The 12630-nt window shown below is 37.9% G+C and overlaps 2 protein-coding genes across 2 annotated transcripts; one reads left to right on the top strand and one right to left on the bottom strand.

Moving 5' to 3' along the window:
• Positions 1 to 4832: 4832 nt before the first annotated feature.
• clp-10 (Calpain catalytic domain-containing protein) lies at positions 4833 to 7596 on the bottom strand. Its single transcript, NM_001381680.2, has 6 exons — positions 7364 to 7596; positions 7029 to 7319; positions 6505 to 6970; positions 5326 to 5723; positions 5125 to 5272; positions 4833 to 5070 (listed from the first exon to the last, which is right to left on the bottom strand). The coding sequence occupies exons 1-6, from the start codon at positions 7447 to 7449 to the stop codon at positions 5029 to 5031; spliced, it is 1431 nt and encodes a 476-aa protein (NP_001367887.1). The 5' UTR covers positions 7450 to 7596; the 3' UTR covers positions 4833 to 5028.
• Positions 7597 to 10441: 2845 nt separating this feature from the next.
• On the top strand, positions 10442 to 11350 carry col-88 (Nematode cuticle collagen N-terminal domain-containing protein; the record flags this gene model as incomplete). Its single annotated transcript, NM_064730.5, has 1 exon — positions 10442 to 11350. One exon carries the CDS (start codon positions 10442 to 10444, stop codon positions 11348 to 11350), a length of 909 nt encoding a protein of 302 aa, NP_497131.1.
• Between the last annotated feature and the right edge of the window lie 1280 nt (positions 11351 to 12630).

A 12630-nucleotide genomic window follows, 5' to 3' on the forward strand; every position in this document is an offset into this window, starting at 1 on the left:
TCTTTTTCTTAGAAAAATGAAAGGGTTCCGTTCCGTGGAACTCGGTTTCTTTTTTTCTGGAGAGACCAGAAATTGGAAATTTTAGGTGAAAAGTCCAGAAATCTTTATGGATTTTTACCTAAAAACGCGGTTTTTATACGTTTTCAGGTTTGTAGAATTCAAAAAAATTGGTTAAACATGACAGAGGGCCCAAATTTTCCAATATAACGGGGTACCCTTCTGGACACCCCAGTGGTCCAGCTGGGGGTACCTGCTGAGCACTTTTTCAAAATCGGAAAATTTCAGGTGTGTGCCATGTTTCAATAAGTTTATCGTGTTTAGCACCAGGTTTTATGCATTCCGGTGAAATTTCAAGGTTTTTGGGCAAAAAAAAACTTCGCTAAAATAGTTTTTTCTTCAATTCTTTATCCAATAACATATTTACACAATTCTAAACTTTTTGAGCTTCTTCCGAATTTAAGAAGAAAACCAAAAAAGAGAAGGAAAAAGAAAAGCAAAAGTTCAGTCAATTTTTTCGCCTGAACTCATTCCAAATTCCGTGTTTTCGACAAAAACTTCTTTCGAGTACTACGTGCCAAAACAAACTTCTCCAAAACTTTTTTTTCTGGTTCCATTATTCAATTTTTCTGCTTATTGACAATACTACTTGAAAATAGCTCAAAAAGTGCAAAAATTGTGAACTTTTGCGTTGAAGTATGTACTAGAATTGGTGCTGGAAATTTGGAAATTTTGGTAAAAAATTGGAAAAAATTTAGGGTCTTGGAATTCCAAAAAATACAATCTGAGGCTTTTTTTACTTGAGAAAAAAAATTAATTTTTTAGTAACAATTTTGGGGAATATAACTTCCTAAAAAATCTGAAAACGCCAGAAAATTTCAGGAAATTTTATTAAAGTTTCATAAATGTTCGGAACATTTCAAAAAATTTTTTAAAAATTTCAAAAGATTCAATTAAAATTAAAAATAATTTCAGAAAACTTTATACAAATGCTGAAAATCCAGCAAATCTGTGAAGCTTTAAAAATTTCAAAAAAGATTTATCTGAAATTTCTTCGTTCTTCTATGTTTTCAGATATTTTTGTCATGTGAAAACCAATTTTTTTAGTTTTTCAGTAAGGTTCTAGACATCAACAACACCATGTGAAAATCTAAAGGAAATGAGAAATGAGCACACGTGAGCTGCTTCTGTGACGGAGTATGTGCCAGTTGCTATGGAGATTCGAGCATAATTTGATTGAATTTTGTGTCGGGAATTTGTGAAAAAGTTAGAAAAACATGCTAATACGAAAAAGATTGAGAGAAAATATTGGATTTTGAGAAAAAAACTTTTTTGAAAGTTTTAAAAAATGTTTCTAGAAATTTCCAGCACTGAAAAAAAAATCAAGAAGGTGGAGGTGTCAAAAAAGAGAAACTGAATTTTTATTACCTTGGGAGAAGGTGAGTGGTTTTTTCTCTAGATTTTTATGTTCTCGGGAGATTTTAGCGTTTTTTAATTGTGTGAATCCGTCTATTTAGACCTATAAATGCCTAAACCCAAAAAAATTCAAAAAAAACCGGCTTCTTAAACTGTACAAACACAGAAGAAAGTAGAAAAGTACTTGGTTGCCAACCATCCATGAAATGAGGGGATTTCTTCACAACAGGACATTGAATACTAACAAGATAGATAGGAATGTTGGAAAATTTTGAAAAAAAAATTTATTCAGATTTTCCAGAAAATCTGGAAAAATTCCAAAATTTGGGAAATCTAAAAAAATTCAAAAAAAAATTATTTGAAAAATTTAATTTTTCAAAAAAAAAGTCCCAAAAATTGAGACAAGTTCCAAAATTTCTAGAACAAATCAGAACACATTGGGAATAATTTTGAAAATTTCAGAAAAATCCCAAAACATTTTTTAAAGAAAATACAAAAGCTTAAAATTGTTCAGAAAATAGATGTGGCACAAAATTTTCAACAAAAAATCGGGAAAAAATCTTTACAAAATTTGAAAAACCACCAAAAATTATCTAAAAATTTCAGACAATTTTAGAAAATTCAGAAACTTCCACTGGCTCTTGGAAAATTTTTTTCCAAAAAAATTTAATCCAAAATAAAATCCAACAAATCCAAAAAAAATTCAAAAAAATCCTTTAAAAACCCTAAAAAATCCAAAAAATTCTTAAAAATTCCTAAAAATTCCTAAAAATTCCCAAAAATTCCCAAAAAATTCCAGAAAATTCAAAGTTTTTGGCAAAACTAAATTAATAAACTACAGTACCAAAACAGTGAACTAAAAAGCTAGACGCAGACGGAATAAGACAAGTTCATCAACCGGTTGGATTAGTAGTCAGGGAAAAAGGATAAGGGGAAGAAGAAGAAGAAAGTTGTTGCAAAAACGGAATTAGAAGGGGAAATTACTGGTAGCCAATCACACGTATTTTCACTTATTCCTGTGAATTTATGTCAATTCTTATCACCTGCTGTTATATTTCTAGGGCAGTACTGCTTTTGATGTAGAAACCGAGAAATTCCAAAAAAAAAAATAACAGGAAAATTAGCTTAAACAAACAATTAGTCACAATGCCGAAAGTGAATGGAACCAGTTAACCCAAGGTGAAAGGGTTTTAGGAAGGAATTTTGGTTGTAAAGTGTGAAAAAAACAGGGATAATTGAGAAATTAGGGTATAAAATTTTAGAAATTTCGAAAAATATTAACTGCAAACTATAGCCCTTGAAAATTGAAACACTTTGTTATTTTAAAATTTGTTAATAGCTCTGTTCCCGGCGGAGTTAGGCGCGTTGGAAGTTTTGAGGGTGAGAGAGCGTGGGGTGGGGGGAGACGCAGTGCGCTCTCGCCGACTGCGTCTCCCCCTCCCCCACGCTCTCTCGCCGTCTAAACTTTAAAGGCGCGTAGCTTTGCAGGGAGTATAGATATTAAAATGTTTTAAAATGATAATATGTTTAGAATGTTTAGCTCTATACAATTTGAACATACAATAAAAATAATTATTTCCGAAAAAAATTAAAACAAAACTGCATTAAAAAGGGAACGTATGGAAAGTAAATAATAGTGTAAAATACATTTTAAAAAACTAAAAACTGTAAAATATAAAAATTAATTTCAAAAAACCTTCAACTAAACCAACTACTTTCCCATATAAAATTTCCCAAAAAAAAGGCCTTCAAAAGTACAATCTCTTAGTCATAAAAAAGATAAGGAACTGACCTGATTGTGGTATCGAATTTCATGTTTTTTATTCACCGTTTTCTCCCAAATAAAAAAGATAGAGACAGAACTTATGTTCTTCTTCACAATGACCGGAGTAGCCACTTGACCCATTATACATGGGGGGTCGCCTAAGTGGTTTGGATTTCTATTTCGAGAAGGCCTAGGTACGGAAATAGTGTAAGAATTTGAATTTTTCGGTGAAAATTGACAGGAATGATCTGAAAATTAAAAAAAAAACCGATATTTGGTTGCTAGAAAATTTCTCAGAACACAATTTCAGGTACTAATTGGTCTATAGGCCAAAAAACCTTTGGATTTTTTTTCAGATTGTGTTCTTTAATTCAATACTAAACCCCACAAAACCTGGTCCAGAACAAGATTGAAAAACGAGAAAGTGTAATGGTATGTGTATATTGAAATGTCCTTCGATTCGGCAGGGGGGGGGGGGGGGGGGATTGCTAATTTCCATAGCGAATTGGTTTCTGGGGACGACGGGATGGAATTAGGAAGAGGTGTGGTGGGTGTTGAGACGCAGATGTATAGAAATTTTAAATGGAGTAGCTCAAAACTAGGGGCAAAACTCTGTTTCCACAAGAAAAGTGCAATATTTTGAGCTTTTAAAAATAAATTGAGTGTTTATATGGATAGAAAATACGATTCTAAACATTTTTGCAATTGGAAATTTTTTGATATCTCTAATCCCCCACAGAGATACAGAGCACTGAAGTTTGAGCGACGAGAGAGAGAGACGCAGAGTGTGAGAGTGCGCTAGCTGTCTGCGTCTCCTCAAACTTCAAATCATCATATCTATGCTTAAAATTGAGATATTAAGACATTTTAAAATGGAAACTTGTTCAGAATTTCATTTTTTATTCCTTTTTGGGCACATTTTTAAAACTGCTAGAATAGCTGAAATTGCCGGAATTTCCGAAATTCCCACATTTGCCGGTCTTGCTGAAATTGCCGGAATTGCCGCAATTCCCACTTTTGCCGGATTTTCTGAAATTGCCGGAATTGCTGGAATTGCCAAAACTGCTGGAATTGCTGAAATTGATGATGTTGCCAGAATTTCTAGAATTGCCGGAATTTCTAAAACTGCCGGATATTCTGGAATTGCTGAAGTTGCCGAAGTTTTAGAAATTGCTGATATTGCCGGAAGCGCAAAATTTGCCGGAATAACAGGAATTGACGAAATTGCCGGATTTCCTGAAATTGATGATGTTGCCAGAATTTCTAGAATTGCCGGAATTGCCGAAATTGCGGAAATTTCATAAATCGCCGGAATTTCTGAAATCGCCGGATATGCCGAAATTGCCGCAATTCCCACATTTGCCGGATTTTCTGGAATTGCCGGATATTCTGGAATTGCCGGAATTGCCAAAATTGACGGAATTGCCGGAATTGCCGGAATTGCCGAAATTGCCGAAATTGACAGAATTGCCGGTCTCGCCAAAACTGGCGGAATTGCCGGAATTGCCAAAATTGCCAAAAATGCTAAAATTTTCAAAATGGCCGGAATATCTACTTCACGCAACTATGTATTTATTGGAAAAATGTGCAAATGAGAGGCATAACGCATAGAGTAACATTTATTCACAGTTCAACAAAAGTGTCATCTTAAACATATATAATAGAAGTTTCAAAATAAGTATTAAAATTTGTATGTCTCAAAAATAATATTATAGCATTTCCTCGAAAACATTGCGAGCAAAATAAATTCAAAATCAGTCAACAGAAACAATCGAATGAATAGGATCAAAAGAAGTCGTATCCAAAACAGGAATGTGGTGCAGGTTAGGCTCCGACAAGTTGGCTTCCTCTCACCAATCTGGCAAAAGACTTGTTGATTTATTGGTACGGAGCTGTAAAAAGTACACATTGGAGTCACTACTTATATAATATAGGAATAAAATTACCCAGTAAGAATTGGCAGTCTTATATTCTGCGCAATCATCGATGGTCGATAGAACTGCTATCACTTGACGAGAGCGCGGAGGAACAACGTCGGCTATTAGAAGGGACCCTCGTGAAGATTGAACATTCATTGATTTAGAATTGTCAACTCTGAAATAATAATTTCAGAGGCCTTACAAGGTAATCTAAACTTTCGAACTAACTTGACATGTAAGTACTTTTGTTCCATATAATTATCTACCATCGTGATCGATCCTCTAAACTTTTGGTTCAAAGTTCTGATGACAACTCCGTCAAGTTTAATATTTTGTACAACTCCTTCTTCAATTATTACACGATGCAACGACTCCAATCTCGTAAGAGGTGACATTGGAACACTTTCACCAAATATTGGAAAACGTGTGTGCACAATTATATTCACCACGCCTGTTGTATTTGTCACTAAGGAGTGTGGACTGTGACAGACAACTTGATAGACTCCTCGTGGCAGGAAGAATTCGTCAATTGTAAAGTGATTGTCAGCGATCTCATAGGACATTTTTATTAATTCCCCAATACGTCCATCTTCAGATATTTTGTGCACACAGACCATGAGATCAGTCTGGAACAACGTATTTTAAAGGAAAATTGTGACCTGTCCCGTTACGGTTTGATCTGCAAAAAATGCGGGCATATTTTTTCTAATGTGACGTCAGCACGTTCTTGTACCGAAATCTGGGAAATATTTTCAAATGACTCCAAATTTTCCCCTGATTCCGAATATCGATGTGAAAAAAATCAAAAAAAACTTCCCTGATTTTATATTTGAGCTTGAAATCGCGATTTTCATTTGGGTTTTTGGGTTACCCATGAGCTTTTTTAAATGCGCGCCGAAATAAATTATCCTTGGAGCGCATTTGCCTCATTTAATTTTGTCCAATTATTTTTACTTTTTTCAGTTTTTAAGATATTTCCATTCATTTTTGTGCAAAGAATATACTTTTCAAAAAAAATCCAATAATATAAGACACAAATGAATGAAAATAGGTGAAAAACTGAAAAAAAAAAGGAAAAATAAATGGAGAAAATTAAATGAGGCAAATGCGCTCCAAGGATAATTTATTTGGGCGCGCATTTGAAAAATCTCATGGGAACGCAAATGAAAATCGTGGGAAATTTTTTTGAATTTTTTCACATAGATATTCGGAATCAGGGGAAAATTTGGAGTCAATTAAAAATATTTCCCAGGTTTCTCTTTCTCCCGCATATTTTGTAGATCTGCGTAGATCAAAGCGAAACCGGCCTTTACACTGCAAAAGGTGATTCTTTTGCCGCGGCCGACACTTTTCGGGTTTCGCGCAGCACTATACAGAAGGCTAGGTAGGCTTGCATGGAACACGCACCAGATTATCTTCTTTGCTGAAGGATCCTTTTTGAAATGCCGTAACTGATACTTCACATAGCTGCTCGGTAATCACAATCTGCAATGCTGAATCAGCATGGCGCCCAACTTCTTGTGTTGCACGAAGCTCACTCCAATCCATTCTCAGTTTACAAACAGTTACCGATGCGAACCGTTTGACGAAATCTTGTAAATCCATCCAAAATGCACCAGTCTCATCACTTCTTTTATCCAATAATGCGCGTTTCATGTCTATAGGCCACTCGAGCCACCCGTCCGACCATTTACCATTCCAAACAAATTGTCCCCACGGATTTCGAATTCGAAGTAATCGATGGCCTTGCTCATGAACGACATCTAGAATAGAATATGCATGACTTGTTACTAATCCCAATGCTTTAAATTCCGCCTCAGCTTCTTCACTTTCAAATGGTCCACAATGGCAACACGTCAGAAATCCAGATTCTCTGAAACCATAATTTTCCGATTGTTTTGGAAATTTGAAATTCGTAGAACACCACTCACTGTGAGCTGACCAATTGAGCCCAAAATGTGTCAACTTCTTCGTCGATTTTTAGAGTTTGAGGACACTTGTACCTCACACACGATGCTCCAGTGAGCATAGAGAGTCCTCTTGCTAACGATGCACCATGAAGTTTGGAATAGCTCCCCAGGACTTTTGCCATAGCTTTCTCGATCAGTGGAACCCATAGTTGATTCCGACGGCCGACAGCTATAGCGATAGAGTTGGTGTTTCGATAGCAGGGGAAGAAATCATCAACAATTATTACTTCCCATTTTCCTTCCACACATACTCTAAAATTACTGTAAATCATGATGAATTGAAGAATTCTACATACTTGACCTGATAAACTCCATGCTTCGAGTACTGCTTTTTCGGAATAATAGCATCAAGAACTTCTGGTTTCTCAGCAATCAGAGCCATTGCAGACAAGAGCCAGCAATCTCCAACTAGATTACCTTGTTCAATGTCCGATGGTTGTGGATTATTGAACACAGACCATGCGCATGATGTTCCATCTTTTGTTCGGATTTGAGAGGGTCGAAGCCAGTGAAGGGAGTCGATAATTGAATTGTTACACTGAACTCCATTTGTTGTAGAAGGAAAAGTGCCAATTGACTTGAGGTTATGTCGAAAGCAAGGGTCAATGAAAGGAGAATTGAATAACCTTGAAAAAGTGTAAATTTGGTTAATGGCTTCAAACGGAAAATTTAAACTTCCCGTCACAACAATTTTTTCTTTTTTTTTCAGATTATTCAAATTTCCAGCCTAAATGTTTTCTGAAAACTTGAATTTCCCGCCAAATTTTATTCCCTAGAAAATTTGGCTTTCCCCTCAAAAATTTTTTTCAGAAAGTTTGAATTTCCCGCCAAAAATTTTATCTGAGAAAATTTTAGATTCCAGCCAAAAAAGTTTTTTTTTCAGAAAATTTGAGTTTCCCGCAAATTTTTTTCCAGTAAATTTGAATTTCCCGCCAAAATTTGTTTCAGAAAATTTGAATTTCCCGCCATCTATTATTTCCTAGATAATTCGACTTTCCCCTCGAAATTTTATCTCTAAAAATTTTAATTCCCCGTCCAATTTTTCTTAGAAAACTTGAATTTTCCGCCAAAAAAATTGTTCTCAGAAAATTGGAACTTCTCGTCAAAAATTGTTCTCTGAACATTCGAATTTCCAGCCAAATATTTTCCAGAAAATTTGAATTTCCCGCCGAAAATTTTTACTCAGAAAATTTGAGTTTCCACCAAAATTTGTTCTCCCATCAGAGCATAGGAATTTCCCGCCAAACATTTTTTTTCTCCGAAGATTTTTATTTCCCGCCAAAAATTTTTCAAAGAAAATTTGAATTTTTCGCCAAAATTGTTTTTCTCCGAAAATTAGCTTTGTCCCTCAAAATTTTACTTCGGAAAATTCAAGCCTCGCTCAATTTCTTTTCACAAAAAATTTGAGTATCCTGCCAAAATCTCGTAAATAATATTTGTAAATACGTTGTTTTAATTTAAATTTTTTATAAAAGATAAGTTTCCTAGTAGAAGCTTGCATCGAACTGATCAGGACAATTGCTCACAGTCCTGATAAAATTCACGTGCTGAAATAAATTATCTCATCGTAGATCACGTCAGAATTATCCTGTGCCTGTTTCAAAGAGGGTGTAATTTGCAAGAACATAGTGTCTTTTTTGTTCGAGTAAATAGATTTTAAAAAAATTGTGTTTTTTGGAAACTTATAAGCATTTTTTCTACATTTAAACTGAGCAATTGCTCTATCATGTTCGGGGCTCAAGTTGGCAAATACGAGGTAAAATGAACTGTGCATCTTCCCCAGTGGTTTCTCAAGTTTTTTGAAGAGTTAATAGTTGGGCTAGGAAGAGCAAACTTTGTGGAAACGTGAGTTTATGTAAAAACGAAAAATCTGAAAATTAGCAATAAAATTCCATTTTTAAATCAAATGCTGTTTTAGGCCGAAATTTTCAATTCTCCGATTTTGTTTTTTTTTTTAGTTTTCATTTCCGGCAATCGGCACTAATTTCTACAGCCGGAATAGCCTAATGATCCGCAACCATGTTGACATGTACACCTAGCCCATTAGTTAGCCCCCCCCCCCTCCATACACCTGGCGGCCTTCCCAGGGAACACCACCCCGCAAATTGCGCTGACCCTCCTCTCACCGATCATTTTCCACCCCAACCGATAATTATGGCTGACGAGAGAAGACATCATAAAATTGGAAGCGGAAGGACGTTTTGAGATGTTTTGGGATTTGAATTAAGGGAGGTATATTGGAGAAATTCCTATGAAACAAAAGAATTTTTAGCGCTTAAATTTCAGAGTTTCCGAGTCTAGATGGAATATTGGAGCGATGGACTTTAATTTTTTTTTAATTCCAGAGTTTTTTGAAAACATCTGAAAATTTTTTAGAAATGTTTGATTATTTTCAAACTTTTCTACAAACTTCCTGAATTATTCTAAAATATTCTGTAATTTTCTAGAATCCTCCGAAATTTATACAAACTTTTTTTTTGATTCACAAGAAGGTATGAGAGTATTTGGAGTTCTCTAAATTTTCCTCAAGGTTCTGGAACTTTTCGAATTTGAAAATAATTTTCCAGAAGGTTCTAGAGTCTTTCGGACTTTTTTTTGAACTTTCTGGAATTTTCTAAAATTTTCTGAATTTTTTAAAACTTTTATAAAGCTTCTAAAATGCTCAGGAGTTTATTCGGAACTTTCAGCATTTTTAAAGACTTTTCTAGAAGGTTCTAGAACCTTTTGGAATTTTTGAACTTTCTGGAATTTTTGGATTTTTTTTTGGAACTTTCTAGAATTTTCTCCAATTTTCGGAACTTTTTGAATTTGTTCTAAACATTTCTAGAATTTTGTAATATTCCATAGGATTTTCTGTAGTTTTCCGGATTTTTTTTTCAAATTTTTTAAAACGTCTGAAATTACAAAAAAAAGGTCAAACCAAATCCCTGAAAAATCTGAAAATACCTGTAAGCACTGGAAACTGACTCTAAGCCTAAACTCTAAGCCCTAAACCCTAAACCTCATATTTTTACCTAGCCTTTCTGGTTTCTGATCCTATCTCTACGCTGATGTCTAGCCGAAAAACAAGGAAGAAAAGTGAAAGCCCTTCCTCTGCCTGCGTCTCTTCAAGTCATGGATATGTAGTGATACTGATAGAGTGATAGTGTATAAATTTACACTAAAAGTTAGTTAACAAGACGGCGGAGGTATGAAAAAAAGTTGCATGAAATGTAACAATGTTAGTCTTATATAAATTTGATTAGGAAAAAACTTCTGGATTGTAACATTTGTTAGGAGTATAAAAGGACAGAAGGTTAGAGGTAGAGGCATCAGTTCTTCAATTTTGGCTTCTTCAGCTTCTACTTCCACTCTCAAATCTTCGTTTTTTCAGAATGTCCTCCAACACTATCCTTATCGGTACCCAGGTGATCCTCTCCACCGCTATCCTTGGCTCCCTGCTCTACGCCGGTGTCCTCTACTCGGAAATCAACGAGCTTCGTGATGACGTCCTGCAGGATATGCACTCGTTCCGCGGCCTTGCCAATGATGCCTGGAGATCCATGGTTCAGGCGAATGCTCCAGTTAACGGAGGAGCACTCCCAGATTTTGGAAGCATTTTCACTAGAGCTAAGCGTTCGGGATCCTGCAACTGTGGCCCACAGCCTAGCAACTGCCCAGCCGGACCACCAGGACCACCGGGAGCCCCAGGAGATGCTGGACTTGATGGAGAGAATGGACAAGCTGGACCAAATGGACAGGATGGAGCTGGTCAGGGATCATCCCAACAGCCAAGTGAATGCATTACCTGCCCAGCTGGAGCCCCAGGACCACAAGGACCAGACGGACCAGCCGGTGCCCCAGGAGCTGATGGACAAGCCGGATCCCCAGGTGCTCCAGGACAGGATGGACAGCCAGGAGGCCCAGGAGCACAGGGAGACGCTGGAGCCCCAGGAAATGACGGTACCCCAGGACAAGACGGAGCTCCAGGACAGAACGGACAGCGTGGAAACGGAGCCGCCGGGGCACCAGGACCACAAGGACCAGCAGGAAACGCAGGACAAGCTGGACAACCAGGAGCCGACGGACAGCCAGGAGCTCAAGGATCCGCCGGAATCGCCGGAGCACCAGGACAGCCAGGAAAAGCCGGAGAAGACGGAGAGGCTGGAGAGAACGGTACCGATGGAGAGCCAGGAACTGATGCCGAGTACTGCCAGTGCCCACCGAGAACTGGTGCCATCGAGGTCGAGCCAGCCACCCAGGAGGAGGGATACAAGAGAAGAAAGTACAGATTCTCCAACTAATTTTAAGTTTTTGAACGTGATTTTTGTAAATAAAGAACATTTCGCTAAGCATTTGAAATTGTTAGTGTGAACTGAAATGAAGTTATAACCCTATAGGTGCGCCAGAACCACAAGGAACCCAGGACCTGGATTCTATAGAGCCCTCCATACTTCCTACGCTTCAGTGAATTTCAGTTCAACTTTGGACAGATAACTCTGAATTTCCAAGCCATGAGCTCAACCAGCGGAGCCCCACTAAATGTCATTGCGTGTATATCATCAAGCTCATCACCCCCCGCGCGGACCCCTACTCGATTACATCAGACTTGATAATGGGGTCTTAAGACACACACAAAAGCTATTCCGGAATCTTCTACTTACTTGAGAAAAGACACAAAAAAAACTTGAGGCCATGTCACGTCCGGGGTGGAGTGATGGTGGACCACCACCAACACATATTTCAATTGTTTTCGAGATATATGAAGTGGGCAGTGACAAGTTTTTCAAGGAACTAGGGGTTATTTTTGGTTGGAGCCCACTCGTCTGGTCATTTTGATGAGCTCAGCCGGATTTGATGTCATTTTTCATAAGTTTTGCGCATTATGTTGAACTTTGAGGCAGATTTTTATGTTTTGCAAAGAAAATCCAGTTTTTGACGAGGAAATTAGTATGCTTCTCTTGTTTTGAGCTTATCTGTGCGCTACGTATTCTGTGTCTACTTGTTCCTGAACTTCAGGATTCCAGGACCCCAGGACCCCAGGACCACGGACTCCGAACTCCGGACTCCGGACCCCGGACTCCGGACTCCGGACTAGAATTCTGGTCCCGATCCCAAAAGTCGGGTCTGAGCCTCGGACTTTTAGCCAGAACCTTGGGTGGTCACATTTTGCACTTTTTCTGGAACTTTTCAAGGACCCCAGGGCCCCAGGACCCGGGACCCCACGATCCCAGGACCCCACGACCCCACGACCCCAGGACCACGGACTCCGGATTCCAAACTCCGGACCCCGGACTCCGCACCCCGGACTAGAACTCTGGTCCCGAGCCCAAGTCGGGTCTTAATCTCGAATTTTCAGCCAGAACCTTGGGTGGTCACTTTTGCATTTTTTCTTGAACTTTTCAAGAACCCCAGGACCCCAGGACCACGGACTTTGGATGCCGGGCTTCGGATTCTGGACTCCGGACCCCGGACTAGAATTTTGGTCCCGATCCCAAAAGTCGGGCCTGATTCTTGAATTTTTAGCCAGAACCTTGGGTGGTCATTTTTGCACTTTTTCTTGAACTTTTCAAGGACCCCAGGA

Source organism: Caenorhabditis elegans, chromosome III (genome assembly GCF_000002985.6).
Source record: "Caenorhabditis elegans chromosome III".
NCBI lineage: Eukaryota > Metazoa > Nematoda > Chromadorea > Rhabditida > Rhabditidae > Caenorhabditis > Caenorhabditis elegans.